This window comes from Lynx rufus, unplaced genomic scaffold, assembly GCF_022079265.1.
Source record: "Lynx rufus isolate CCGP_SWC_20201006 ecotype Redwood Valley unplaced genomic scaffold, mLynRuf1.p SCAF_7, whole genome shotgun sequence".
Taxonomy (NCBI): Eukaryota; Metazoa; Chordata; class Mammalia; order Carnivora; family Felidae; genus Lynx; species Lynx rufus.
Window position 1 is genome coordinate 76,585,207 of NW_025814889.1, and position 26,988 is coordinate 76,612,194.

Below are 26,988 nucleotides of genomic sequence, written 5' to 3' on the forward strand. Positions count from 1 at the left end.
GCATGTGTGCCCTGGCAAGAGAACATCTGCCCTGCCTGCAGGTGATTGGATGAGGGCACCCGGTAGGCAGCAGGCCAGGTACTGGTCCCCCTTGACCAGAGGTAAAGATGGATAGAGCAGTAACTGCTTTTTAGTCCTTCATGGCCGAGCAGCGCAGGAGAGTTACACGGAGACGTTAGTTACGTGCTTACACGGGTGTAAGCACAGTGACCATGAGACAATAGTGGGAGACCTCCCTGCCTGGCTGTTCAGGTAGGTGTTTTGGAGATGACACCTGAGCTAAAGCCGAAGCTCCAAGATTGATTTAATATGAGACAGTTGGTGAGGTTAAGACAGGCAAAGGAGGACTGGATGTTTCCAAGTGGAAGGGTTAGTATGAGAACAGGCCCAGGAGTGTGACTCAGCCTGGGGAGGTGCTGGACCAGCAACGTGTTAGGTTCTGCTGTGTTTTGGTTAATTTTTGTTTGAGAGAGGAGAGAGAGCGCGAGCACGAGCAGGGTAAGGGGCAGGCGGGGGGCGGGGCAGATGATCCCAAATTGGCTGTGCTGACAGCTGAGAGCCCAATAGCAGGCTTGAACTATGAACCAGGAGATCATGACCTAGGCCAAAGTCTGACGCTTAAGTGACTGAACCACCCAGGCACCCCTCTGCTGGGTTTTGAAGTTTAAAGAGACTGCTAGGAAGTGGGAGGGAGGGGCAAACAGGGAAACAGTGACTGAGGACCTGATGTGCTTAGAACTGGCTTGGTCCTGAGGGCAACAGGAAGGACTTTGAGCAAGGGAGTGGTCAGATTTGCATTTTTACAGCTCTGGTGATTTGAGGACGGGGTTGGGTGCAGCTGAAAGGCAAAGACACTCTTAACACCCAGATTGTGGTCTTTCTCATTTCCCACTAAAAAGAACCAGAGCTCCTGGGGCAAGTGGTGCTGAGACGTCTGTGTAGATGTGCAAGATGCACCTGGAACATAATGCTATGGCAGGAAATAAAGAAGCTATAAAAGATGGCTGGTATAATTGACAAGGATGCAGGGGCTAACCTGAAGAGGTTCCTCCTGGCTAACGATAGGATCATCTGAGCATCAGTGCAAGTGCAATGTATTGAATTACAAGTGCAATGGATTGAAATCAAATTTTTTAAATCTCTAAGTTCATGATGATATTTTTAAAATAGTGGGAAAAAATTTTAAAAAATAAAATATTGGTCACCTTTGAAGGATGTTAGAAATAAGTGACTTCTGAATACTTGTTAATAAAGGGAAAGAAGCATTTATCTTTTCTGTATTAACTGTACTTCAGGGTAATCAAAAAGTGAAAATTTCTCTCTATAGAGATATTCCAGCTAATAGATAATGGAATTATAGAGTTAATTTATCACTATTTTGTAAACCTCTAATGAAATAATTAAGCTAGGCAATAATAATCGACAGCTTCAACATCATATGAAGAGAGACAACCAGGGGCACCTGGGTGGCTCTGTTGGTTAAGCGTCCAACTTCGGAAGCTCGTGATCTCACGGTTCATGGGTTCGAACCCCACGTCAGGTTCTGTGCTGACAGCTTGGAGTCTGGAGCCTGCTTTGGATTCTGTGTCTCCCTCTCTCTCTGCCTCTCCCACATGTGTGCTCTCTCTCTCAAAAATAAACATTAAAAAAAAAAAAACAACCTGACATTATATGCCTCCTGCTGGAAGTCAACAGCACTACCGCTGAAGCTTTCTTGCAAAAGCAAAAAAAAAAAAAAAATCCAAATCATATTGTTCTGGATCTAAGTACAAGTTTACAGGAAAAACATGAATCAGAGGACTATGTTAAATGACATCATGTTAAATGACATCATGGGGATGCAAGCAGGAAAAATCCAGTAAATGTAAAACTCTAAGGACAAACAACATGGCTTCTTTAAAAAAAAAAAAGGCGGAGCACCTGGGTGGCTTAGTTGGTTAAGCGGCAGACTCTTGATTTTGGCTTAGGTCACTCATGGTCTGTGAGTTCCAGCCCCTCTGACTCTGCGCTGACAGCATGGGTCCTGCTTGGGATTCTCTCTCCCTTTCTCTCTGCCCCTCCCCCACTTGTGCTCTCTCTCAAAATAAACTTAAAAAGGCAAAGAAACAAGAACAGAATGAAAAAACAAGAGGAAAAGGAACCCAGAGACTTATGAGCCATATCGACAAAATGCAAGGATGGATCCTGATTTAAATAAGCCAGTTGTAAATGAGACAGGCAAGTGGGCCAGTTTGAACTTGTGGTTACCGTTCTCCAGGATGGTCCCCTAAGATCCTGGCCTCCCGGTATTCACACCCTCTCACAACGAAGCAGGTTGGCCCATGTGACCAACGGAATAGTGGAGACGTGTGTGTGTGTGTGTGTGTGTGTGTGTGTGACTTACAAAGCTGGGTCAGGAAAGGTTTTGTAGCTTCCTCCTTGGATCCTTGCTCTGGGGGAAACCGGACAAGGTTCTGAGGCCATTCAAGCTGCCCGTAGAGAGCCCTTGTGGTGAGGACCTGTGCCCCTGCCAAAAGCCAGCACTGACCTGCCAGCCTGTGTAGATGAGCCACATGGAAAGCAGATTCTCCAGTACCTGTCAGACTTCCAGGTGACTGCCATCTCATGAGACGCTGACCCAGAACCACTTCGTTCATCTGCTCCCGGATTTCCAACAAACAAACTGAGCAACAATAAATGTTTATTATTGTTTTAAACCTCTAAGTTACACAGCAACAGATAACTAATATAAATACTGATTAGATAATGATACAAAGAAATATTATGAATGCGTAATGTGAAGAATGTTATTTGAAAGTTGTTTTAGAGATGCATACTGAAATATTTATAGATGCATTAACATGCCGCCTGAGATTTGCTTCCAAATAATGCAGTTAAGCGGTAGCAGAGAGTGGATGTATAGATAAAGCAAATGGTCATGAGTTTATATTGGTTGTGGCAATGAACATATTCACTGTACTATTCTCTAGATTTTCATATTGCTGAAATTTTCTATAATAAAAGTTTATTTTATTTTATTTTATTTTATTTTATTTTATTTGAGAGAGAGAGGGTGCGAGTGAGGGGCAGAGAAGGAGAGAGAGAAAAGCGGGGAGCACCTGAAATGGGGTTTGTGTTCATGAACCATGAGATCATAACCAGAGCTGAAGTCCAATGCTTAACCGACTGAGCTGCCCAGGTGCCCCATAAAAAGCTATGTTTTTTAAAAAGTACTTACGGGGCACCTGGCTGGCTCAGTGTGGGGAGCATGTGACTCTTGATCTTGGAGTTGTGAGTTTGAGCCCTACGTTGGATGGAAGTAAAATATTCAGAAGGTAAAAATATACAGGTCTCAGTGATTGAACAGACATGGGGAGGTGAGAAAGAAGAATCAAGAGCGACTCTGGGAGCTGGATGGACATAGCCACTTGCCAGCTGTGCAAGCTTGGGTGAGTTACTCAGCCTTTCTGTGCCTCGTTTCCCATGTGTGAAAATGAAGGTAAAAACAGTACTACCTATAAGGGTAATTGTATTAAGTTAGTTAAAACATGTAAAGCACTCAGAACAGTGCTTAGCACATAGTAAACCCTCTAAGTGTTAGCTCTTCCACTGGGGAGGCCCAGGACTCCTGCGGGATGGCAGTTTTGGCTTTCCGCGTGAGATTGTGGCGGTGGGGCACTTCCATGAAGATGGCAGGAGACATTTGCATCTCAATCTGAAGTTCAGGAGAGAAGGTAGAGATAGAGATGTGAATGACTTGGCACATTGTAAAATAAAAGTGAACCAGCTCTTTGAACAGACACTTCACCAAAGATACACAAATAGCAAATAAGCACATGAAAAGATGTTAAATATAACTACATATTAAGCAAATGCAAACTAAAGCAAAAAGGAAACACCTCTGTACCCATGCCAGAAAGACAAAAATTTAAAAAAAAAACATATACAGTGATAATACCAAGTACTGAGAAGAATGTGGGGCAGCGGGAGCCATCATACATTGCCAGAGGTCAAGTTAAAATGGTATGTTTATGGGACGCCCGGAGTGGCTCAGTCGGTTGGGCATCCAACTTCAGCTCAGGTCATGATCTCACAGCTCATGAGTTCGAGCCCCGCGTCAGGCTCTGTGCTGACAGCTCAGAGCCTGGAGCCTGCTTCAGATTCTGTGTTTCCCTCTCTCTCTCTACCCCTCTGCCGCCCATGCTCTGTCTCTCTCTGTCTCAAAAATAAATAAACATTAAAAAAATTAAAAAAAGAAAATAAAATGGTATGTTTACTTCTGGAACTTCTGGAAAACAGCTTGGCAGTTTCTCATAAAATTAAACACATACTAACCATACAACCCAGCAATTGCACTACCGGGTGTTTATCCTAGAAAAATAAAAATTTGCATTCACACAAAAACCTGTATGTGAATGTTCAAAGAAGCTTTATTTGTAATAAGCCAAACCTGGGAACAATCCTAATGTCCTTCAACAGGCAAATGGATAAACTGTGGTATATCCATACAATGGAATACTCCTCTGCAATAAAAAGGAATAGCCATAGATATATACAACAACCTGGAGGGATCTCAAAAGCAATATTTCATGAAGAATGAGCAAGCCCAATGGAACCCCAGGAACCTCATATATAAGGAGCATATGGAAACCTTTTCAATCTGTCCACGGTTCCCCAACACAACAAGTGCTGCCTAGGTTCAGGCCCTACTGAATCTTGCCTGGGTTACTGCCCCAGCCTCCTCACTGGCCCCAGCCCCCAGCCCCCAGCCTGGGGTCTCTCCAGTCCACTCCACACACTATTTCTAGACAGATCTCTCTGAGGGTAAACCCCGGACTTTTCAATGGTACATCTTTGCTCTCAAGATAAAGTCCAAACTTCTCAATGTATACTCAAATCTCCTGCTTACTTATGTCCTCTCAACTTTCAGATGCCATCTTATGCCCCAGTGGCCCTCTGCCCAGACTCTTCCGTGCCTCCCCACTCTCCTGCAGGCAACAGTCTCTGTAGGCTCCAGCCATAATACATTCATCTTTATGCTGGAATGTTCCATTTGATCGCTCGCTGCTAGGCTTTGGCATTTAAATTTTTCTGCCTAGAACTCTCACCGCCACCTTCCGTGGCTCAGTTAATCCCACCCTGCAGGTGTTGGTCCTGTTACCGCCTCATCTAGAAAGACTGGGTTAGAGCCCCTTCTGGAGCCTCCATAGCACCTGGGTGCGCTCTGTTGCAGCACTGCCCACGTTGTCCTGTGATCACCCAGTGACCGTTTGGCATCACCCACTAGAATTGTGAGTCCCCAGGGCTGGGACATGTCACATTCCCCTCTGGGTCCCTGGTATCTAGCTCAGTGCTTCACACCCACTAGGGGCCCAACAAGCGTTTGTTGTATAAAAGCAGTGTGGGTGGATGAGGAAATGAAGGCATGAGAGGGGAGGTCCAAGTCCACATACTCATACTCTCTGTACTTTGCGCAACTCGTGAGGGCGTGGGAAGATGGCAGCTGATTTGGTGTGTCGGTCGCAAATAAAGCCTCCCTGCATTTCCTCTTCTCACCACTGGGTGGCAATTCAGGCCTGCGAAGCTCTCAGAGGGGCGCCGCTGCCATTGCACCACCTGGTGGCAATATATTTTCCAACCGTTCTGCGGGAAGTGATTTTTTGGAGTACAAAGAATCGCCAAGAAAATACGCGGCAAACTTAATTTTGTAATTTTAAAATAACTCCTTGGAGTGCTCCTGCCTTAGAGAAGACCTCCGGTACTACCCTGTTGCCTTCCACACGAGGCAGTGACAACCCCGATTTCCTGATGGCTTCTGCCACCTGAGGCCCCAGTGGCCCTCTGCCCAGGCTCTTCCCTGCCTACCCACTCTGCTGCAGGAAGCAGTCTCCGTATTTATCAGAGTCCTGTCTCCAGGTGTCCTCTCCCTCCATGTCCGTGTCACTTTGGGACACTTCAGTGTCCCGTGGATGACCCTCCACCTCCCCAAATCTCCCAGTTCTGCAGGGACTTTCACCTCTACCTCACCTCAGCCAGCTGCACCGGATTATAAAAGTCTACCCTTCCGCTCTCAGACCACAACCACACATGGGTCCCGCTCTCACTTCCTCTGCCTCTCCCCTGCACTGTGGTTGCACCCAAACCCCAGCCCTGCCCCTTCACCCTTCCGCGGTTTTTCTGCTCCTTTCAGCTCCTCCCTCTGTCGCCCTGCTCAGGCTGAACTGCCTCGTTGGAATCACCGCTCTTCCACAGACAGGCTTTGAACTTGGACGGCTTACTTGAGCTCTCTGAGCCTCACACTCTCATTCATATTAAAGTGGGGATAACAGTAATGCCTGCCTGAAAGACTGGCGAGGGTAACTGAATTGATACGGATAGCACTTAGAACAGTCCCTGGCACGCTGTGAATGATGATATATCATATACGCTGATATTATTGCTTAAGCTGGAGCCTGTGTGGATGACCTCACCAGCCACCTTAACGCCCTCATCAGCAAAACCCACCCTTGCGCAAATCCCACAATCTTCCTTCACTAGGCTTAGAACCAGGCCTCTGCACCCCAGCAAGAAACGAAATAGAAGCCACAAAAATTCCACGATCCTGTAGGTTGGTGCCACTAGACATTCCTGCCCTTCAGCCTCCACTGGGCTCTAGCCTCGCTTGAAAATCCTTGACCTGTCCTTAGCCCGACCCCTCTTCTCTATCTGCAGTGACCATTCCACATTCTTTACCACATTCCCCGAGTACATGCTGTGAAGTTCAAAAGGTACAAACGGCGCACATTGGATTGTGGTAAGCTGATAAACGTGGCCACGATATTTTGTAACTGTTCCCCCTGGCGTGTGATGATCCCTCATCTCCCACGCTCTGATTCTCCTAACCCTGCACATTCCCTGCTCTGTTCCCATCTCCTGAAACCCTTCCCCTGGTCCCTCTAGAGCTCACTGCTCCCCATCAGCAAGCTCCCTCTGGACATAGCCCCTGTGAAGGGTCCCTCTGCCCTGCCACCTCTCCCTGAGGACACTGCTCTCTCTCCTTCAGCTCATGTGTCACCAGGCCAAAAGGTGGGCAGGTGTCTTCCTTGCTCTTCAGTGCTGCTTTCAGACCCTAAAGTCCCTCAGCTTTGAATCTCCTCTCGACAGACTATACCACCTGCTATGCCTCCCTTTTCTACTCATCTACACTCCCTGGGTTATTTCCTCTCATTTCTTGAAGGCTTTGGCTCCTGCCTCGCGGTCATCCCCTCTGATCCTAATTCTGTCCTAATGCTTAGAGATTTCAGTGTCCACATAGAGAGTTCCATGATCTCTTCTCATCCAATGACCTGGCCCGACCCTATCTGAATTACCCACTCCGTGGTCATTTTCTGGTCTTCGTCATTACCGGTGACTGCTACCCCTCTGTATTAGTGTCCCTAGGGCTGCTGTAACAAAGTACCACCGACCGGGTGGCTTGAAAAGCAGAAGCGTATTGCCTCACAGTTCTGGAGGCTGGAAGTCTGAGATCAAGGTGCCCTCAGGCTTGGTTTCTTCTTCTTCTTCTTCTTCTTCTTCTTCTTCTTTTTTAAAGCTTAAACTTTTTTTCTTATGTTTATTTATTTTTGACAGATACAGGGACAGAGCATGAGCGGGGGAGGGGCAGAGAGAGAAGGAGACACAGAATCTGAAACAGGCTCCAGGCTCTGAGCTGTCAGCACAGAGCCTGACGCGGGGCTCGAACTCACGGACCGCGAGATCATGACCTGAGCCAAAGTCGGACACTCAACCGACTGAGCCACCCAGGCGCCCCTTGGTTTCTCCTTGAGGACTGTGAGGGAGCATCTGTTCCCTTCAGACCCCTCTCCTAACTTCTGGTGGTTTGCTGCCCGTCGCTGGCCTTCCTTGGCCTGTGGGTGCACCATCATGACCTCTGCCTGCATCTTCACATGGCCTCTCCCCGTGTGCTACCTGTCCTTGTGTCTGACTTTCCACTTTTTATAAGGACACCAGTCATATTGGATTAGGGGTCACCCAAATGACTTCAATTTAACTTGATTATCTCTGTAAAGTCTCTATCTCCAAGTAAGGTCACATTCTGAGGTACCAGGGGTTAGGATGTCAACATTTTTTGAGGGGGTCACAATTCAACCCATAACAACTCCTATCGTCTCAATCTCATGCTTTCCACCCTCTGATCATCACCTCATTTCTTCCCAACTCATTCCTCTAGTGCCCTATCTTCAAAATTCCCGTGGTCTCGGCAAGACCAGCAATCTACTGATCGCATCTCCACCATGCCTCTCTCCTTTATCATTCCCTCTTCCCTCTTTCACCCATGTAAAGCCCACAACCAACTAGTAGAATCACTCCCTTGCATACACCTTCAGTCCCCTGGCCTCTCTCTTTCCTATTTTGTACTCATTTGGTGAATTGGCCTCCCTGGCTGATCCTGCCTATTCTGCACTTGATCTTAGCCAAAAGGACGAGAAACGATAATCCTGCCTATTCTGTACCTAACATGGCAGGAGAAAGACCCTTACACGTTTGTGTTAATAAGTCTCACTTTACATTCCTAGTCACCTCAAGTGGACCCTTCATGCTGCTTGATACCCCTACTGTGTTTCCTAGAGTATTCACTCTTGACCTTCCACGTGGCTACTCATACTATGTCTTCTCTTCTCAAATCTCCAGCACTTCTTTTCCCATCCTTCCTCTTAACTGATGACCTTGATTATTTTCTTGAGAAAATAAGAGCCATTAGAAGACTCCTTTTTTTTTTTTACATTTTTAAATGTTTATTTAATTTTGAGAGAGAGAAAAAGAGACAGCATGAGTGGAGGAGGGGCAGAGAGAGAGAGGGAGACACAGAATCAGGAGCAGTCTCCAGGCTCTGAGCTGTCAACACAGAGCCCGAGGCAGGGCTCAAACTCACGAACAGCGAGATTGTAACCTGAGCTGAAGTTGAACTCTTAGCTAACGGAGCCACCCAAGCACCCCAGAAGAGTACTTCTATAAAATAGACCCTCATACATCCAACTGCTTCTGTGTCTTCCTCCCTCCTGTACCTGTGGATGCTGCTTAGGGCCACTCACGCTCTAGAGCCCAATTCCCTTTTCTCTCTTGTGCGATCATCAAATTTTCTCTATTTTATCTTTCCCATAAGTATAAGAAAATGCTTTAATTTCTTCTATCTTTAAGAATTCCTCTCTTAGAGGTGCCTGGCTGGCTCAGTCAGGAGAGCATGGGACATGAGTTCAAGCCCCACGTTGGATGTAGCAATTACTTAAAATAAATAACCCCACTAAAAAGAAAGAAAGAGGGGGCCCCTGGGTGGCTCAGTCGGTTAAGCATCCGACTTCGACCCAGGTCATGATCTCATGGTTCGTGGGTTCAAGCCCCACATCAGGCTCTGTGCTGACAGCTCAGAGCCTGGAGCCTGTTTCAGATTCTGTGTCTCCCTCTCTCTGCCCCTCCCCCACTCGCACTCTGTCCCCCCCGTCTCAAAAATAAACATAAAAAAAAAAAGAAAGAAAGAAAGACAAGAAAAGAAAAAAAAGAAATCCTTTCTTAGGGCCTAGGAGCTGCAACTCCCCAGTAGCAATGAGCATACCCAGCCTCCAGGTCTTGGTTTGGTTTGTTTGTTTGTTTGTTTGAAGTTTATTTATTTTGGGGGGAAAGAGGGAGAGGGAGAGAGAGAATCCCAAGCAGACTCTATGCTGACAGTGCAGAGCCCAATGTGGGGCTCGAACTCGCAAACCATGAGGTCATGCCCTGAGCTGAAATAAGAATCGGACACTTAACCGACTGAGCTACCCAGGTGCCCCTCCAGATCTTGGTTTCTAAATATCATTCCCCACCAAAAGAAACCAGGGTCCTTTGGAAAAATGGCTGGTTCCAAGGCTGGGTTGGGGAAAGTCCAAGATGAATCTCGAGCACATTGTGCCAGAAAGTACATCCTCAAAGAATGACGGGCCTTTGTCAAAGAAAAGAAAGCCAGCCTGAAGGGGCTCCTACTGGCCAAATCATGGACATTTTGAGCAGCAGAGTAAATGATGACAGTAATGGCTTACAAACCATTGAATAAAATAGGAAGTCATGAGTCCATACAGATATAAACAAATGAATAAAGAGACAGTTTGACGAAAATGAACCATTTACACAGTTTCAAAGTACCTCCCCGCTAGATTCTTATTAAGTATATAGGGAAAAATTGTAAATGTACAGTGAAGAAGTCGGGCAAATACCAACTTAAGTAATGACCGTGAACATCCTTAGTAATGAGGTAAATGAAAATAATGGCCTGTAAAGTTTAAAAAAAAAAAGTCAGGTCCCAAGGTTAAGGACAGACTGAAGTTTGTTCCAGATTGAAGGACACTAAAGAAATATGACTGGGGCACCTGGGTGACTCAGTTAAGCATCAGACTCTTGATTTCAGCTCAGGTCATGATCTCACAGTTTGTGAGATAGAGGCCTGTGTCCAGCTCTATGCTGACAGTGCAGAGCCTGCTTGGGATTCTCTCTTCTCTCTCTGCTTGTTCCCCACTCATTCTCTCTCTCTCTCTTTCAAAATAAACATTAAAAAAAAAAAGAATATGATTAAAAGCCATATGTGACAGTTGAACTGGGTATAAAAGACATTGGGACAACTGGTGAAACTCGGATGTGGTCTGGGGATTAGATTATCATATCTTAATTCCTGATTTTGATGATGGTATGAGGGTATATAAGAGAATGCCCTTGTTTGTAGGAAATCTATAGTCAAGTATTGGGTGATGAAGCATCAGATTGGTAACTTTCAAATAGTTTGGGAGAAGAGAGTTTTTTGTACTGTACTGGAAACATTTGTGTAAGTTTGAAATAGTTTCAAAAATAAGACTTAAAAAATTGCACTCTTGACTCCACTCTCCTCTCCCGTTCTCTTCACTACTTCTTTTTTTTTTTTTTTTCAACGTTTATTTATTTTTGGGACAGAGAGAGACAGAGCATGAACGGGGGAGGGGCAGAGAGAGAGGGAGACACAGAATCGGAAACAGGCTCCAGGCTCCAGGCTCTGAGCCATCAGCCCAGAGCCTGACGCGGGGCTCGAACTCCCGGACCGTGAGATCGTGACCTGGCTGAAGTCGGACGCTTAACCGACTGCGCCACCCAGGCGCCCCTCTTCACTACTTCTTACAAGAGTTGTCTATACTCCAATCCTTCCTTTCCCGTTTTTTCTTGAACTGCTCCAAGCAGCTTTCATTTCCACTAATGCTCTTGCTAAGGTCACCAGTGACTTCCATATTGCTAAATTGAAAAAAACAATTTTCTTTTTTTTTTTAAGTTTATTTATTTTGAGACAGTGTGCAGGATGGGGAGAGAGAGAGAGAGAGAGAGAGAGAGAGAGAATGCCAGGCAGGCTCTGCACCATCAGTGTGGAGCCCAATGCGGGGCTCCAACTCACAAACCATGAGATCATGACCTGAGTCAGAACCAAGAGTTGGACGCTTAACTGACTGAGCCACCAGGCACCCCGAAAAAACAATTTTCAATCCTCATCTTGGTGTGTCAGCAGAATTTGACACTGATTAATCTTTCTTGAAACATTTTCTTTTCTTTTTTTCTTTTTTTTTTAATTTTCTTTAATGTTTATTTCTGAGAGAAAGAGACAGAGCATGAGGGGGAAGGAGCAGAGAGAAAGGGAGACAGAATCTGAAGCAGGATCTAGGCTCTGAGCTATCAGCACAGAGCCCGACGTGGGTTCGAACTCATGAACCGTGAAATCATGACCTGAGCTGAAGTTGGACGCTTAACTAACTGAGCCACCCAGGTGCCCCTTGAAACATTTGCTTCACTGGTATTCCAGAACCCCACATTTTCTTGGTACTACTGTCTTTACTGCCTCTTGTGTGATCTCTCCTCATTCCCATTGACCTCTAAAGAAATGAAATATCCCAGGATTTAGGACTCAGACCTTTCCTCTTCTTACTCCCTTGTTGATCTCATCCAGTCCCCTGACTTTAAATAACATCCATATGTTTATGACTTACTAATTTATATCTCTAGCCCAAGCTTCTTTTCTAAACTCTGGACTTGTATAACCAATTGCTTACTCCACATTTTCCATTGGATGTTGTCCAATAGACATCTCAAATTTAACATGGCCAACACTTAACTCCTGATCTTCCCTCCCTGAAGTCTGCTCTATTTACCCTCCCCCTTATCAGTTAGTGACAATTTCTTCCTACCAATTGCTCCAAAAACCTTGGAGTTACCCTTGGCTCTTCTCCTTTCTTCACATCAATTACATTAGCAGGTTTCATTATCTACAGTGCCGCCACCCTGGAACAGGTCACCACCATCTATCATTGGAGTTACCCAAGAGGTCCCTTACTGGTCTGCTTCCATACGTGCCCTCTATAGTTTATTCTTTATCACCCTCTAATGGCTCCCCATTTCACCCTGAGTAGAAGTCAAAGTCCCTAACATTGGGCTACAAGACTGTCTACATGATCGCTTACTCTGACCAGATTGGCTAAGAATAAAAAGTGTGCTAATACTGAATCATGTAGAAGATAGTCCCACTTATACATTGTTAGAGAAATGCAATTTGTTAATATCTATGAAAAATTTAAATTAAGCCTATGCTATGACCTAGCAATTCCGTTTGTGAGAATTTATCTTATGAAAACACACAAATGGCCAAAGACACAGATGCAATATTCACTGCAGCACTGCTTGTCATGGGAACACAAATTAACAAGGCACTTCCATACAATGGAAGGCCATGTATGGTAACGGAGATTCATGGGCTTTGGAAAGATCTCCAAGGAATATTACTAAATGCTAAAAGAAGCAGAGCAGTCACGATACAATAATCTCATTGTCTAATAAAAGGTCAACACAAACACACTCTATATATGAAGGTGTGTGCACACATCTAAAATATGATTTGCAGAGTGCCTGGGTGGTTCAGTTGGTTAAGCGTCCAACTTCAGCTCAGGTCATGATTTCATGGTTTGTGAGTTCAAGCCCCCACAAGTGGCTCTGCGTACTGACAGTATGGAGCCTGCTTGGGATTCTCTCTCTCTCCCTCTCTCTGCCCCTCCCCAGCTTGTACTCGTGCTCTCTCTCTCTCTCTTTCTCTCTCGAAATAAATAAATAAACATTTTTTAAAAACACACAAAAATTATTTTAAAAGATTACCAATCAACCTGGGTTCTGTCTGGGGAGTGAGGTTGGGATTGGAGTATGAAAGAGACGTTTCTTCCTTGTATATAACATTCTATTCAACTTCAATTCCTTTAAAAAGAAAAAAAGAAAAAAGTGTGAACATGCACTTTTATAATTTGTATGTCTTTAATAATTATAAAAAAGATTTAAACTTTTTTTTTAATGTTTATTTATTTTTGAGAGAGAGACAGCGTGAGCAGGGGAGGGGCAGAGAGAGAGGGAGACACAGAATCTGAAGCAGGCTCCAGGCTCTGAGCTGTTAGCACAGAACCGAATGCAGGGCTTGAACTCATAAACCGTGAGATCATGACCTGAGCCAAAGTCAAACACTCTCTATAGTTTATTCTTTATCACTCTCTGAGTGATAAATCCAGGTGCCCCTATAAAAAAGATTTTTAAAAGTTCTTCCCCACCCCAAGGTCATAGAAATGCTCACCTATATTTACTTCAAATTCACTTGTCTTAAAAAAAAAAATTCTATATTTGATTTAACTCACACAGGATTACAGAATGGGTGTGTATATCTAGAGTTTGCTGCGGAGCGTGACTGTTTCTTTTTTAAAACTTTTTTTTTGATGAAGAAAACAAAACACACCATTTGTAGAAAAGCTAGCAATAGAAACTCTTGGCAACCCAGAGAAAACCTGTTAACATTTTAGGACATTTCCTGTAAAAGGCAGGGTGCCCAGAGAGGTGGAACCTGAAACCTTATCAGTCTTTTGCTGATGCTCTGGTGCCATTTGGGGGGATAAGGGGGGGCCTGGCAGTTTTGGCTTCCTCTGTTTGGGAAATTCAGCAGAGAGGGTCACACACAATGGTAAGACAAACATTCACCCATTGTTCACGGAGAAAATAGTGAGGTCACCTTAATCCTGCAAGCAGATGTTGCAAACCGAGATATGAAGTGTTCCCCCATAGTGAAGATCGAGTCGTCTTTTAGCCAAACCCTTTTCTTGAAGTACAAGGAGAAACTGATTCCCCAGGACTGTCTTTAACTCACTTGCCTGTCCCCTTCCACAGAATTACTTGAGATAGACTATTTTGGTCTCTATGGAGGGCACACATGGTTATGTGGGCTATGAGATGGCTCATAGGGGCCTAGCACTCCTTAGCAGCACCCTGGAGCGGCGGGGGGGGGGCGCTTAGAAATGAGAGCTGCTCACCTTGGAACAGTCAGTAGGGCTGGGCTGGTTCCAAAGAACCAGGTGTGGCTGATGTTGCTTGGCCCACGCTGCCCCAGGGGCCACGGTGACACCTTGCATTTGCAAACACTGCGGAACAGAGCCTGGCTGCCCACTGACCAGACCCTGGTGACAGAAACATGGATGGACCCTTTGGTATCAGCTTGCGAGAGGTGGAGCCCAGAGTCAAACCCACCGCGCCAAACTCTTTCCCGGAAAGGAAATAGGATAAATATCCCGCAGGCAAACAATTCTGTTCTAACAAGGAAATGAGGTCATACATCAGGTTCAAACAGAGAAAGGGGCTTGAAAACCCCAGAAATAAAAAGTTAGAAGGATGTAGGACTTTTATAAGCCCTCCCGGCAAGAGGCAGATTAGCAGCATGGCAATATCATACTTAAGCCCATAGAAGTAGAAGGGACAGTGGGATAGGACTTGTAAGTAGAAGGTGGAAGTAAGAAAACCCAAGATCTCTGATTGACCCTTCTAGAAATCTTGTTAATTTCTTTGACAACATCAACCAAGGGAAACAAGAGGGAGAGAGGCCAGACTGAGGGAGGCGTAGGAAGACTAGAGAGCTAAGGGCGGAGATGGTCTGACCCAACCTCCTAATCTTCCATAGGGAAGGAAAACCAAAGCCCAGAGAAAGGATGGAACTTTCCCACAAAACCAGACTCCATGGCTAACACTCTTGACTTCTAGTCTAGTGCTCTCAAGCCCTGTCCATTAGGACTGATCCATCGGCCAAAAAGGGAGGAGGGGATTAAAGTCCTGCCAGAAGAAAGGAAAGCTTCATAGTCAGAAGCGAACCACTCCCATCAGGCTCCATCACTTCTCAGCCTTGGAAAAACCATTGAACATCTCAGAGCCTTGGCATCTTCATCTCTGACATGAGGCTTGGTGGGGGGAGGTGGTTAGGGACCAGGAGGCTGGTGGCATGGTAGGTGTTTATTTTAATGGAGGGAGTTCTACCACTCTCTGGAGCATTCAGGGGCTGGAGACACTGGTGGAAGGAGCTAGTATAAAGGGAGGCCCTGACATCCTCCCCACCCTAAACTTCCTTGGGTCGGCCAGAGCACAGGAAGGAACCAGTGGTTTAACCAACTTGTGAATGGGCCCAGCTCTACTCCCTGCCAGACACCCCTGTGACCTTGGCTCTGCAAGCCTGTGGTGCAGACCATGTGTTCACCACAGGGCCCCCACCCCCAAGATGAACTGTTCAGAATCCCAGTCACAAGGCCCGGGGTGCTGACGGTGCGTGCTGCCAGGTGGTCTTCAGACTGTATTTCGTGGGGAGAGGGGAAGTGTAGGCTAGGTCAGGTGGGCACTCTAGACAAGTCACCCCAGGTCTTACAAGCTAGGCAAGAAGGAGGCCTTCCTGGGCCCAACTTGGCTGGCCAATGTGATGGTCTGGCTGCCACCTGCCTCACCCTCAGGTAACGCCCAGCTCCACGTCCAACAGGAAATCTAAAGGCTAGGGGGCCACAGCCACCCCATGGCCTTTTCATGCCATGTGGAGAGTACAAAATAACTCCCTGAAGCCTAGGCCCTTCCACACAGCCTCATTCCCGGCCTTCCCTTCCCATATGGAGAATTTCAGAGTGAGGGGAACCTGAGGTGGAAATCTGAGGTAGAAATAGGGGCAAGAAGATTGGCGGGGGGGTGGGGGGTGGTGGGGGCGGGGGGTAAAGCCCAACGTCTGAGGAGAGATAAGGTGGCAACAGTTGGAGAACCAGCTGTGCTTCACTTCCTGGCAACAGAAGGCTATAGACACTTAACCCCGTCGACACCTCGGCCCCCGAAGCTCAGTTTGTACGTCCTATCCCACCCAGTATGTACAGGAGTTTGAGTGCATGCCCACAGCCTCCCTCGCCACAAGCTGCCCAGCCTTCTGCCCGACCCAAGGAATCCCCCTGACCCCAGGGACCACTCTAGGCCTGTGGGGGGTGGGGGGGGGCTGCCTCACAGGAGCACCTGAGGGAAAGTCTACGTCCTGGGGTCCCTCATCCTGCTGCCCATGCAGCCTCCACCCACCTGTCCATCCCCGAGTCCTCCCACAGAAAAAGCAGAGTCCAGGGCAGGGAGGGGCCTCCACATTTTATTAGGAATAGGGCAGAAGCAGAGGCTGGAAGCAGAGCAGCCGAGTTCTTAACGACAGATAAATTAACCGCAGTGCGGGGATGGGGGATGGGGACCGGGCCAGGCGCTTTAATATAAAAAAACAACAAAAAGACAGACAGACGGACCCCAGAGACATGGGGCGGGGGAGGGCAGCACCATCCAGACAGCAGGGAGGACCAGGGCAGACAGAGAGAGAAGGCAACTTGACCCTTTGCCCCCAAACTCCACCAGCACGGGGACTCTGGGCTGGCCCCGCGGGGCTCCAGGGCAGGGAGCAGCCAGGTTGGGCAGAGAGGGCACAGCTGGCGGGCAGGAAGCCCAGCACCACAAGATGGCTCAGCCTGAAGGGGGAGCTGGGGGCTGGGACACAGCCACCTTGAAGCCCCGGTCCCTCAGGGAAGAGCCTTACTCCAGGTGAGAGAAGGGACCAAGGGTGGGGTCTCTCCCTGAGCTGAGAGCGGTCATCCCCTCCACAGCAGCAGTGGGCAGTGGGGTGTGTCAGGGACCCCCTTCATCTTCTTTTCCATCTGCCTCCTTGGTCCCTGCAGGGAGGGGCCCCACTGGCCCCGAGGGATGGGGCGCCAGGAGAGCTGGTCCAGTCGGTGGTCTCCAACTCCAGAGAGGGACCGTAGTGCGGTGCAGCCCCTCAGCCCTGACTCCCACAGGAGGAGAGCGAGTCGTAGAGGGAGTCACTGAGAGACTCTGAGGTCTCCAGACCTGGGGGGCCCCCACTGGCCACTCTCCCTTCCTCGCCCATGTCCGATGTGCTGGGCGTGCGGCTACCTCCAAACGTCGGGCCCTGGGGTGCAGGGGCTGGACGGCTGGGCTCCAGGTTCTGCTTCCGGTCCATGGGCAGGGCCTGGGAAAGGAAGGAAGCTCAGGAGGAAGTCCCTCTGCCTCCTGGTCCAGTCCAAGGGGTGCTGGGCTCTGCCCACTGATGGGGTGCTGCAGGTGGGGCTCACCGTGGTGGGGCACACTTCAGAGGATGCGGGCTACAGGCACCACTGAGCGTGGTCTGCCAAGGTTCTGGGGAGGGAAATGAACCCTTTCTCCAAGAAGGGTGTGAGAAGGGGCAGGTGGGTGGGCTGCCCAGAGGGGCATCCAACGCGGCTGACCCTTCATCTGCTTCCAAGACAGGGCTGTACCTCGTTGCAGGGACTGGTCTCCCCACATCATCCCTCCTGCCCTCCAGGCCCGTCCCCCTTTTCCTTTTGGCCATGCTTACCATGGGGGTCCTGGGCAGCCCCTCCAATTGTCGGGATGGGCACAGGAAAGGGTCAGTGGAGCTGCCGGCTGCCCTCGCATTGGGGAAGGTCCAGTTCTTAGCCAGCTGGACAGGAGGGGGAGGGCCTGGGTCCTCACACGGATCTGCATGGGAACAAAGGGAAGGTGGATGGTGGCGCGTAAAGCTCCAGGGATGGCCCACCCTTCTACCCAGACACTCACCGTCAGGACAGGCCTGATGGCCCCGGTGGCCCGGAGCAGCAGTGAGCAGAGCGGGGAAGGCTGGCATGCTAGGGTGCCGCCCGCTCACCAGCAGTTCCTCTATGCCCGGCACCTCACGCTCCAGCGTGTGGGCGCGGCGGGGGACTTTGGTAAGGGGCGGGGGCCGAGCTGGGGGGACTCCGGGTGGGGGATCCAGCCGTGGTGGCTTTGTCTTGGGAAGATTCTTGCTGGGGGTCCCATTGCTGCCATGGTCTGGGGGTGGAAAGGTCCCAATGCCACTGTCCAGGGTTCGAGTCAAGGAGCCACAGGCTGGGGAGGGGAGGGTAAGTCAAGGACGTGAGGCTGTGGGCTCAGCCCCTCTGCCTTCTTCTGGCGTCCTGCCCCAGCCCAGGCTCCCCACCTGGTCAGGGCCCCTCCTGGCCCGACAGGCCGTCATCCCTGCCAGCCCTCCCCCCACCTCCCCTGTGCTTGGAGAAACACGTGTGGATGGCAGGCCGGGTACCCCAAGGGCAGGGAGGGGTTTAGTTCTGCGCAGCCCCGGTGCCTATCTGGTGCTTGGCACCACGACGGCACTCCGGGCCTGGCACCTGCTACAGTGACAGGACAGGAGTAAAGTGGGCAGGGGGCGAGGAAGAGGTCCCATCCTTGGCCCCTGACCCTGCTGACCTGTGAAGTGTGAGGTGGGCACTGGCTCAGCCAGGCTGTCCTCGGAGGGCATCTCTTCCCGCCTTCCCGGCTCGCTGCTTGGCTGTGTGCGGTACAGGAGACCTCAGAACCCAGTCCTCCCACCCTCACCCACAGCCCTCCCCAAGTTCTGCCGTTGGGACCCCTGAACTGTGGGTCCTAGTGTCTGCAGTCCACCAGCATGCAGCGACCATGAGTACATCCAGCAGCTTCCAGGCCCCAGGGACGGGGAACCCTCCAGGCCCAATACCTAGCCCCTCTCCCAAGAACCTACCTTTCCAGGAGGTTTTCCGCAGCCCTGAAGAGGCCCCACCAGGCCATTTCGGGGCCCACAGGCTGGCCAGGGGTTCTTGGGGTCAGAGGACACTGGCTGGAAATCGCCATACTCTGGTTTGGGCTCCCGCCAGTTCTTGGGGGGCAGCTCCTTGCCATCCACCCTACAGGCAGCAGTGCAGACGGAGATAAAGGGAAGCTTGGGTCTACCCAGACATGCTGACCTCACTCCCTCCAATGATGCCGGGCCTAGTGAAATACCCACTGACCCCTGCCCCTGGGATTGGGGACATATCCCTGGTGGTTGCCTCCATCAACTCCTCCTGATGCTGGGCACAGGCGGAGACCCTGGGGAAAACCTCAGAGAAACAGCAGGGGCAGGGGACATGAGACGACTTCCCCAAAGTTACACAAGGCCAAGCCTAGAGACCTCTGGACACTGTTTGCTAATAGATGGCAGACTGGTCACTTCCTGGTCCACACAGGACACATCTTGCCAGCCCCAGCTGAACTTCAGCACACTTGCTGTCCAAACTGCACCCCACCTGGCACCCAACCCCTATGGACATTCTGCCTCATCTGGCCCAGACGGAGCAATCCCAAGATGGGGTGGCCCCTTCTCTGAACCACAGCTCCTGCTGCTGAGTCTGTGGCAGGTGCCGATGGGCAAGATGGGAAGGGGACCCTCCTTGTTCTATAGGATAGAAAATCCCAGACTAAGACCTTTATCAGCCCACGGTTAGGAACTAGGAGCCCCTTTAACTACCACACGCAGGCAGCATTGGAGACAAATCTAGGGAAATGTGGACTGTGAACCCCTCTTAAACGGGTCCAGCGTGTCCCACATCAGACAGCCAGAGAGAAGGGGAGTGGGGGCACAAACCCCAGGCTTCTGATTCAAGACCCCATCTTTCCTCTGGGCCAGACCATGAACTCCCAGACACTTCGGCGGCATTTTACTTGACCTCCTACCCTTTTTGCTCTCAGGAAAAGCAGTCGCAACCCCAGGTGTGCCCATGGAAAAGCGCCCCCAGCCACTGAGCACCTGCTGACTGGTCCCAGGCCCTCACCTGTTGAGCAGCTGCTGCATGAAGGTGTCTGCGCCCTGGTACATGCCAGCCAGCTGGCCCTGCACCTGCCCCAGCCCCGTACTTGGTCCTGGCGCTGGCCCTCCGGCCCGGGGCCGGGCCCTGCTGCTCAGGTAGGCCTTCTCCTCCTCCAGTGCCCGGCGTAGGTCTTCCGCCTTAGCCATCAACTTGGAGATGTTGAGACTCTCCGCCTCCAGCTTCCGGGCTTCCATCTTGACTTCCTTCCGGAGTGGGGAGCCCCCACTGGCCCCCTCCTTGCTCTTGGCGGTCTCTGTGCGGCGGTTCAGCGCTGGCAGCTTGCTCTTCTTAAGGCCAAACCAGCTGGCGATGCTGCTGGTGTTGCGGTGCTTGGCCTCAGCGCCTGGCGCCCGCTCCTGGCCCTGGAGCCGCAGCACATTCTCCTCGATGCCCTTCATTACCTTCTCCTCGATGGCGGAGTGTGGGGCCCGCCCCTCAGGGCCTTGGCTTGGGTCAGCAGGGCTGGGCGCGGGGGAAGTAGGCTGGGCGGTAGTGCTGCCACACTCTGCCCAAGGTGGGCCCTTGCTCTTGTCAGGCTTGGGGGGCTCCTTGGTAGTTGGTGGGGCCAGAGGTCGGGGTACCACCTTGGTGGGTGACTTGGAAGGCAGCTTTGTAGGGCTGCCATGGGGGCTCTTATTGGGCTTGCCAAGGCTGGGGGCTGAGGTTGGCACTTTGGCAGGGGCACGGGGTACCTGGGGGCACAGGGCCCCTGCCAGCCGGCTCTTGGCCAACTCCACTTTGGTGAGGCAGCTCCTTGGTGAGACAGGCTCCAGGTCCACCCGGGCCCCCATGGAGTGGGAGGAGTAGACTCGGGCCCCGGGGTCTCCCAGGAGCCCAGGTTCTTGCTGCTTCAGGCTGTTTGTGCCTAAGGCCAGTGCCCCCCGCAAGGCCCCCTTGGCGTCTGGCCCCTCGGGAGGCCTGGGGGCGGGGGGTGCCATGTCTCCAGCGCTCTCCCCTGACCTCCCTGCTCCCCGGGACTTCTCAGTGCCAGGCCTGGCTGGCACCCCGTTTTTCTCTGGCCCCTCAGGGCCAGTCTTCAGTTTCCCTAGGGCTGCCAGTCTGTCCCGCAGAGGTGTGTAGCCAGGATCCCCAGGTCGCCGCCCTGCCCCCTGGCTGGGCTTCTTGGATGAGCTGCCTGGGGTCCTGCGGCCAGGATGGGGAGACTCTGAGCCTGCTTTGTCCAAACTCTTCTCCTGGGCACTCCCATAGGAGCAGGATTCTGGGAGGCAAGGGCTGGGAGGAGCTCCAGGACTTCTGAGGACCTCAGGGGCCCGTGGCACCTCTAGAGTTAATTGTGGGTAGGTGGGTACCTGCAGTGGGGAAGGAGGTGGCTCTGGGGAAGGTCCCCTAAAGGTGCTCCGGGAAAGGTCTAGGATGTTCTCATAGCAGGGAGATACCACAGGTCCCGGGGACAGCGTGGTGGACAAGGCTGGCTGGGGAGGTCTCAACTGTGCAGAGTCCAGGGCCACGGAGCAGGGTGAAGGACTGGTAGGCAGGGCCTGTGCCCCCTCCGGGGACAGCTCTCCTCCACCCAGACCCCTGCGGGCCAGCAATGGGGAGGGGCTGCCATCTGAGCCGCTGTTTCGACAGGGAATTCGGGAGTTCCGGGGAAGCTGGGGGCTGAGCTGGGGGCCTCCTGGGCTGGGCACCTTCTCTGAGGCTGGAGGCAACTTTAGAAACTTGAGACCTCTGGCTGGAGAGGGCAGAAGGGGTCCCTGGGCTTCCCCAGGAGAAGGGGGGCCAATTTGGAGCTTGCTTTTCACCTGAGATGAGGAGTAGGGGTGGCCAGGCCGAGAGCCCAGGGGGGCATCACCTGCACCCATGAACATGCTGAGGAAGGGGAGGGGCCCCTGGCCCTCTGAGGTAGCACCAAAGCCCGGCCTGTGGGCCTCTGGGGTACCCCCACCCCAAGCTGACTTGGGGAGGCCTTTGGACTTGGACAGCTGTGGGGGCCCCTGGTCTGGGGAAGATGGCTGCCCAGGACCTGGTTGGTCCCCACTGAGTGGGCCTGCAGCCCCGGCCAAGAAGGCCTGTAGGTAAGACTCTGTGTCCTCAAGGAGCTGGCCCAAGTTCAGCTGTTTGCGGGCTAAGGCTCCAAGCAGGGTGTCAGGGCTGGGTGCCTCGTTGGGGTCACCTGCCTCATCAGAGGAGGAAGAGGAACTGCTGCCTGGGGCACAGGGAGGCCCAGAGCCAGTGCCTTGGGCCTGGGAGGAGACTCTACTAGGGCCCCAGGGCCGCCCAGCACCCTCTTCCTCCCCTGGGCCCCCCAAGAGGCGCTCCCAGTGTAGCAGGCCTCCCAGGCTACCAGGACCTAGTAGCAAGTAGGGGGCCCAGGATGAGGGTTCAGGCTGGGGTGGGCCACACAGCTCGCCGTTGATGGGCTCTGGGGAGCCAGGACCCTCGCTTGGAGGCCGCCAGGGAGTGGCAGGTGAGCAAAGAAGCAAGGGGTCCGTCTCTTCCAGGGCTCTCAGCACCTCCAGGATCTGGGCTTTCTTTCGAAGGAAAGGGGACAGGGCATCCAGCGCTGGGGGCGGGGCGGCTGGGGGTCCTGGGCCTCCTGGCCGCAGCTGCTGCTCCCAACACACCTTCGGGGAGAAACGGCATGATGAGGAGGCCATGTGCAGGCCCAGGACCTGAGCTGGGAGTAACTGACTATGTCAGGGACAGAGCCGGCCTGGTTTTGTCTGAGTCGCAAAAGGAATTACTAGCTTCTCGGATGGGACAGCTCGGCTTCCTCCAGAGTCACTGAGCCCCGGTTACCCCAACTCTTCTTCCTGGTGTCCTTGGGGTTGGGTGGGTACCCCACCTCCCTTCCTGGTGATCCCAGCACCCCCCTCCTCCACCACTTCCCACCGCTGTTGGGGTCAGCAGGGCTGACACCCCTACAACCCTGATTATCTAGGTTTGCCCCAGGGGAGGGAGGCCTGTTTTGCAGGCTCCAGAAAGAACACAGAAACTATAGAAGGGGATGTGTTGGGGCCGAGTCCTCAGTCAGTAACTGCAGGCAAGCCCAGGCCTTCTCAGGTCAGACAGCTGACCTGATCCCTGTGGAGAAGGCAACTGGGATAACTCTACTGCAAGCCCTTCCCTGTTTCTGCCCGGCTCCTTCTTGGACCCTGTCCACCTGGTGTCATGGTTAACTAGATAAGGCTCTGGAGCCAGACTGTGTAGGTTCAGGTCCCAGGTCTGCTGCTTCACTAGTCATATGAACTTCAGCAAGTTTCTTAACTTCTAAGCTTCACTGCATCACCTATGAAAGGGGATGGTCCCTATGATTAACCTTATAAAATAAATGAGACCAGGGATGCAAAAGAATAAGTCCATAATAGTTCTAGACTTGAATAAATATGTATACAATTATAAATGTATGCCAAGGGGCACCTAGGTGACTCAGCTGGTTCAGCATCTGACTTCAGCTCAGGTTATGACCTTGTGGTTCACAAGTTCGAGCCCTGCGTCAGGTTCTGTGCTGACAGCTCAGAGCCCGGAACCTGCTTCAGATTCTGTGTCTCCCTCGCTCTCTGCCCCTCCCCCACTCACGTTCTGTTTCTATCTCAAAAATGAATAAACATTAAAAAAATTATAAACGTATGCCAAAAATTATTAAAAAAAAAAAAGATAAATGACATCCAGGTGTTCAGCACAGTGCCTGGCATAGGGTAAAAGCTCAGGAAATGTTAACTACAAGTCTTACTAACACCTAACTAACTTTGCTTGCAAGGCTAGCAACTGGCAGTGGGATTTTGTTCTTAGTATAAGGCTGACTGCCGAGGGCTCATATCTGTGCCCCAGGAAGCAGCCCTTCCCCTGGAACTCCTTAGGAAACAGCAATGGAGTACCCACTGAAGAGTCTGCAGCCAGCGAAGCCCTCGACCACTGTGCCCGGATCTCCTACCTCTCTCTGTCCAGTACAGTGCCCCAGAGGCAGCGAGGTGGTCGGTCCCTCGACAGAGCTCAAGGAGGGAGAGGCTGGTGGCTCTGATGGAGGCTGGAGTGGGGTAAGTGGGATCTGCAGGGAGAGGCAGAGTTAGCATAGGGCCTTGTCTGTCCCAGGTCCTTACCCCCTCACGAAGTTAGGACTTCCCATCCAGGGTAGGAGAACATTCTTCCAAGTCTGCTCCTTCAGGGATGTCTCTTGACCTACAGTGTGGCTTTCACCACTGTCCCTATCACTTGGTCAGAGGAGCCTTGGGAGACGATGCACAGATAGAATGAAGAAGTGTGAGGCCCGGTGGCAGGGAGACGGGACTACTCGGGCTGTGGAGAAACCACAGGCAGTGCCAATGGCAATGGCAGGCCCATGGCGGCCCCAGGACCACTCTGCTTTTCTGCAGGACCTCCTCCCTGATTACAGAGAGGGCCAGCCTCGAAGCCCCTTTCCTGTTCTGACTGCCTGTGACCCTAGCATCACAGGGATGGCTAAGACTAATGGAAAAGCATTTGTCACTGGGTCCTAGAAAAGAGATGGCAGGAGTTAGCATCTCTGTCCCCACCGACTGGTCTCTGAGGAGGACAAAGGTACTACTTAATCACAGGTTACTTCTCTCTCAGTCCCTGAAAATGTCATTTCCATCCCCTAGGCATCTCCACTAGACATGAGGCAGCTTAAAACTCCCGCTTCTGTGGCGTCTCTGCTTCCCCTCTGGCCGGCCGGCTCCGGCCCAGATCCTTACTGCTGTGGCCTGGATGCTGCTTAGCATTTGTCTCCCTGACCCGGTTTGGTACCTTTACAAATCTCTGACACACGAGGTAGCCTACAGTATTTTCTTCTTTTTCATCCAAAGCATCTTTGTGCTCAAAGCCTCCGATTCCTGCCCACTGCCTAAGAAGACGAGTCTGGACTCCTCTGCCGGCATCCTGGGCCCGGCCTGCAGGACCTTCCCCGATGCCACCTCTGGTTCTCACTCGCTGCTCCTTCGTACAGCCTTTGTTCCGGCCCAGCTGAACAGCTGCTGCTGCCTAGGCTTCCCTGTGCTTCCTTCCACAGGGTATCCCTTCTCTCAACCCCAACTGTGCTTTTTTTTAAATCTCCTGTCCAGCAAGGCCCGGGTCCCATGTTACCTCCTTGAGGTCCCTTCTCTGCTGGCCTCTCTCCCCTCTGGGCTCCTGGACAGTACTGTCACACTCTGCTCTGTACTAAGGCTGTCTGTAAGCAGTCCCAGCCTTCAGGGTTTATGTGCTCTGCACAGGCCACACCCCTGTCCAGTTCCATTCATGTGTTGGCAAAGGAGCTGCTCACAGCAAGAGCTTAATTAACATCTGCTCAGTGGAGCTTTCATGCTAGCAAAGCACAACTTGAGAGTGACACTGATAATGAAAAAGAGCTGCTGATTATTGACTACCACTATGGGCCAAACGCTATATATTACCTTATTTCATCCTTACGACGACGCGCAGTGTGGGTATCTCGAACCTCATTTATAAGACAAAAACTGGGGTTCGGAAAGTTAAGTAATTTGCCCAGGGTCACATAACTAAGAATTAGCTAAGTCAGGGACCCAATCCAAGTGTTTCTGAGGCCAAGGTTCATGCTCTTTCCATTATGTCATGTTACCGCTGGGGGAGATAGATCTATTGCCCCAAACCCCAAGAGGTCCCAGATTTCATTTAAGGAATCAAGTGACTTAAGGATGACCTACACCTCTGTTATCACTGGTCACCGAGAAAGGTGTGGACAGGGTGAGCTTGGCCAGTGTGGTTTGGGTTCTAGGATCCCAGAGTGGACTCTAGAGCAGGGACAGAGGCTCCTAAAAGACCATGGTGATGAAAAGCCTCTGCCAGGGACCAGGCTTCTCAAGGAGCCGTGGGGCATCGTGCTCAGGGTGTTGGGGGGCAAGGGCTGCCTGGTGTGCATCAGACAGATACACACAGAAGGTGCTTCTCTCCTTGTCAAGGTTGGGGGTAGGCTAGAGGTGTGCTGGCTGACCTCACACCTGATGCTCACCTCGGGTCCCTGGAGCTGCTCCTGATCTTCCCAGTCCCACGTCCCACCCCGGCCTTGGGGCTACTGACAGACCGACCCCGAGGGACATCTTAACTGAGTTCAGGATTCACCCCTAGTAGCCTTCTGCTTTTCCCGGGTAAGCCAGGTGCCAGGGCTAGAATCAGGGACTAACAGTTGAGGACATGCCTGTGTGTCAGCGGGCGAGCACTCACAACTAGGCATGCGCACAGAATGACCTGGCTGAAGTGCCTTTCCTGACCTCTCTGTGACACTAAGCACGGGGCGCCTTACACCCAGCCCCACCCCTGCCCCTGGCCAAGAAGCAGCAAAGCAGTGGCCAAAGGGGCCCCCTGGGAGCTTGAAATCATTGCATTTTCAGCCTCCACCCATCTCCCCACATAGGGCAGGAACAAGCAAGAACCTTGTCTGTCAATAAGAAAGGATGCCATCCAATTGGGCGAGGAGCACCCGGGAGGCTGGGGAAAGCCAAGCATGAAGGGACTCAGGGAGTCTCCCCATGTCCCCATCTAAGGCTCAGATCTATCAGGCCAGATGGGCCTTTCCCAGACGGCCACAGCCCCCAGAATGGAGGGGAATGGCTGTGGCCTGCTTCTTCAGGTGCTGGGAGAAAAGAAGGTGATGATGGTAGGGCTGGGAGAGGCAGGAGCTGAGGTAGGAGGAGGGAAGGAGAATTGCTTGTGCCCACCTGGGGGAGGGAGCCTGTCGTCAGCTGGAGCTTCTGCTGGAACAGGGCGCTGAGCATCTGGTTCTGCCGTTCCAGGTCAAACACCCTCTTCTTCAGCTTGATGCACTCCTCCCGCAGGTCCTGCCACCGCCCAAGGAGGCCAGGGGAGGGTGGCGGGGAGAGGGCGAGTGGTATGAGCTCAGTCTCCTTCATCAGAGTGGCAGCACTCCTGCTGGGCATGCCCTACCCCCACGGCCCCCTTCTATGGAGATCTGAGCCTGCCTGCCTATGTGTATAGCTGTCACATTGTCTGGGGATGGTAAACTCCCTAAAGTTTACCACCCTTGGTGGGAGGTAAATCCTATTCCCTTTGGCATCCT

At 51.4% G+C, this 26,988-nt stretch overlaps 1 protein-coding gene across 3 annotated transcripts in view; it reads right to left on the minus strand.

Annotated features, from left to right (window-relative positions):
* Positions 1-16,430: 16,430 nt before the first annotated feature.
* NCKAP5L (NCK associated protein 5 like) overlaps positions 16,431-26,988 on the minus strand; it is a 32,171-nt gene continuing 21,613 nt past the window's right edge. For all 3 annotated transcript variants that reach the window (XM_047066699.1, XM_047066697.1, XM_047066696.1), the window contains 8 exons: positions 26,630-26,749; positions 23,875-23,988; positions 19,944-22,564; positions 18,875-19,037; positions 18,583-18,664; positions 17,917-18,225; positions 17,696-17,838; positions 16,431-17,329 (listed from right to left, as the gene is read on the minus strand). In XM_047066699.1, the coding sequence (XP_046922655.1) occupies positions 17,117-17,329; positions 17,696-17,838; positions 17,917-18,225; positions 18,583-18,664; positions 18,875-19,037; positions 19,944-22,564; positions 23,875-23,988; positions 26,630-26,749 (3,765 nt within the window). In that variant the 3' untranslated portion in view covers positions 16,431-17,116. The remainder of the gene's footprint in view (positions 17,330-17,695; positions 17,839-17,916; positions 18,226-18,582; positions 18,665-18,874; positions 19,038-19,943; positions 22,565-23,874; positions 23,989-26,629; positions 26,750-26,988) is intronic.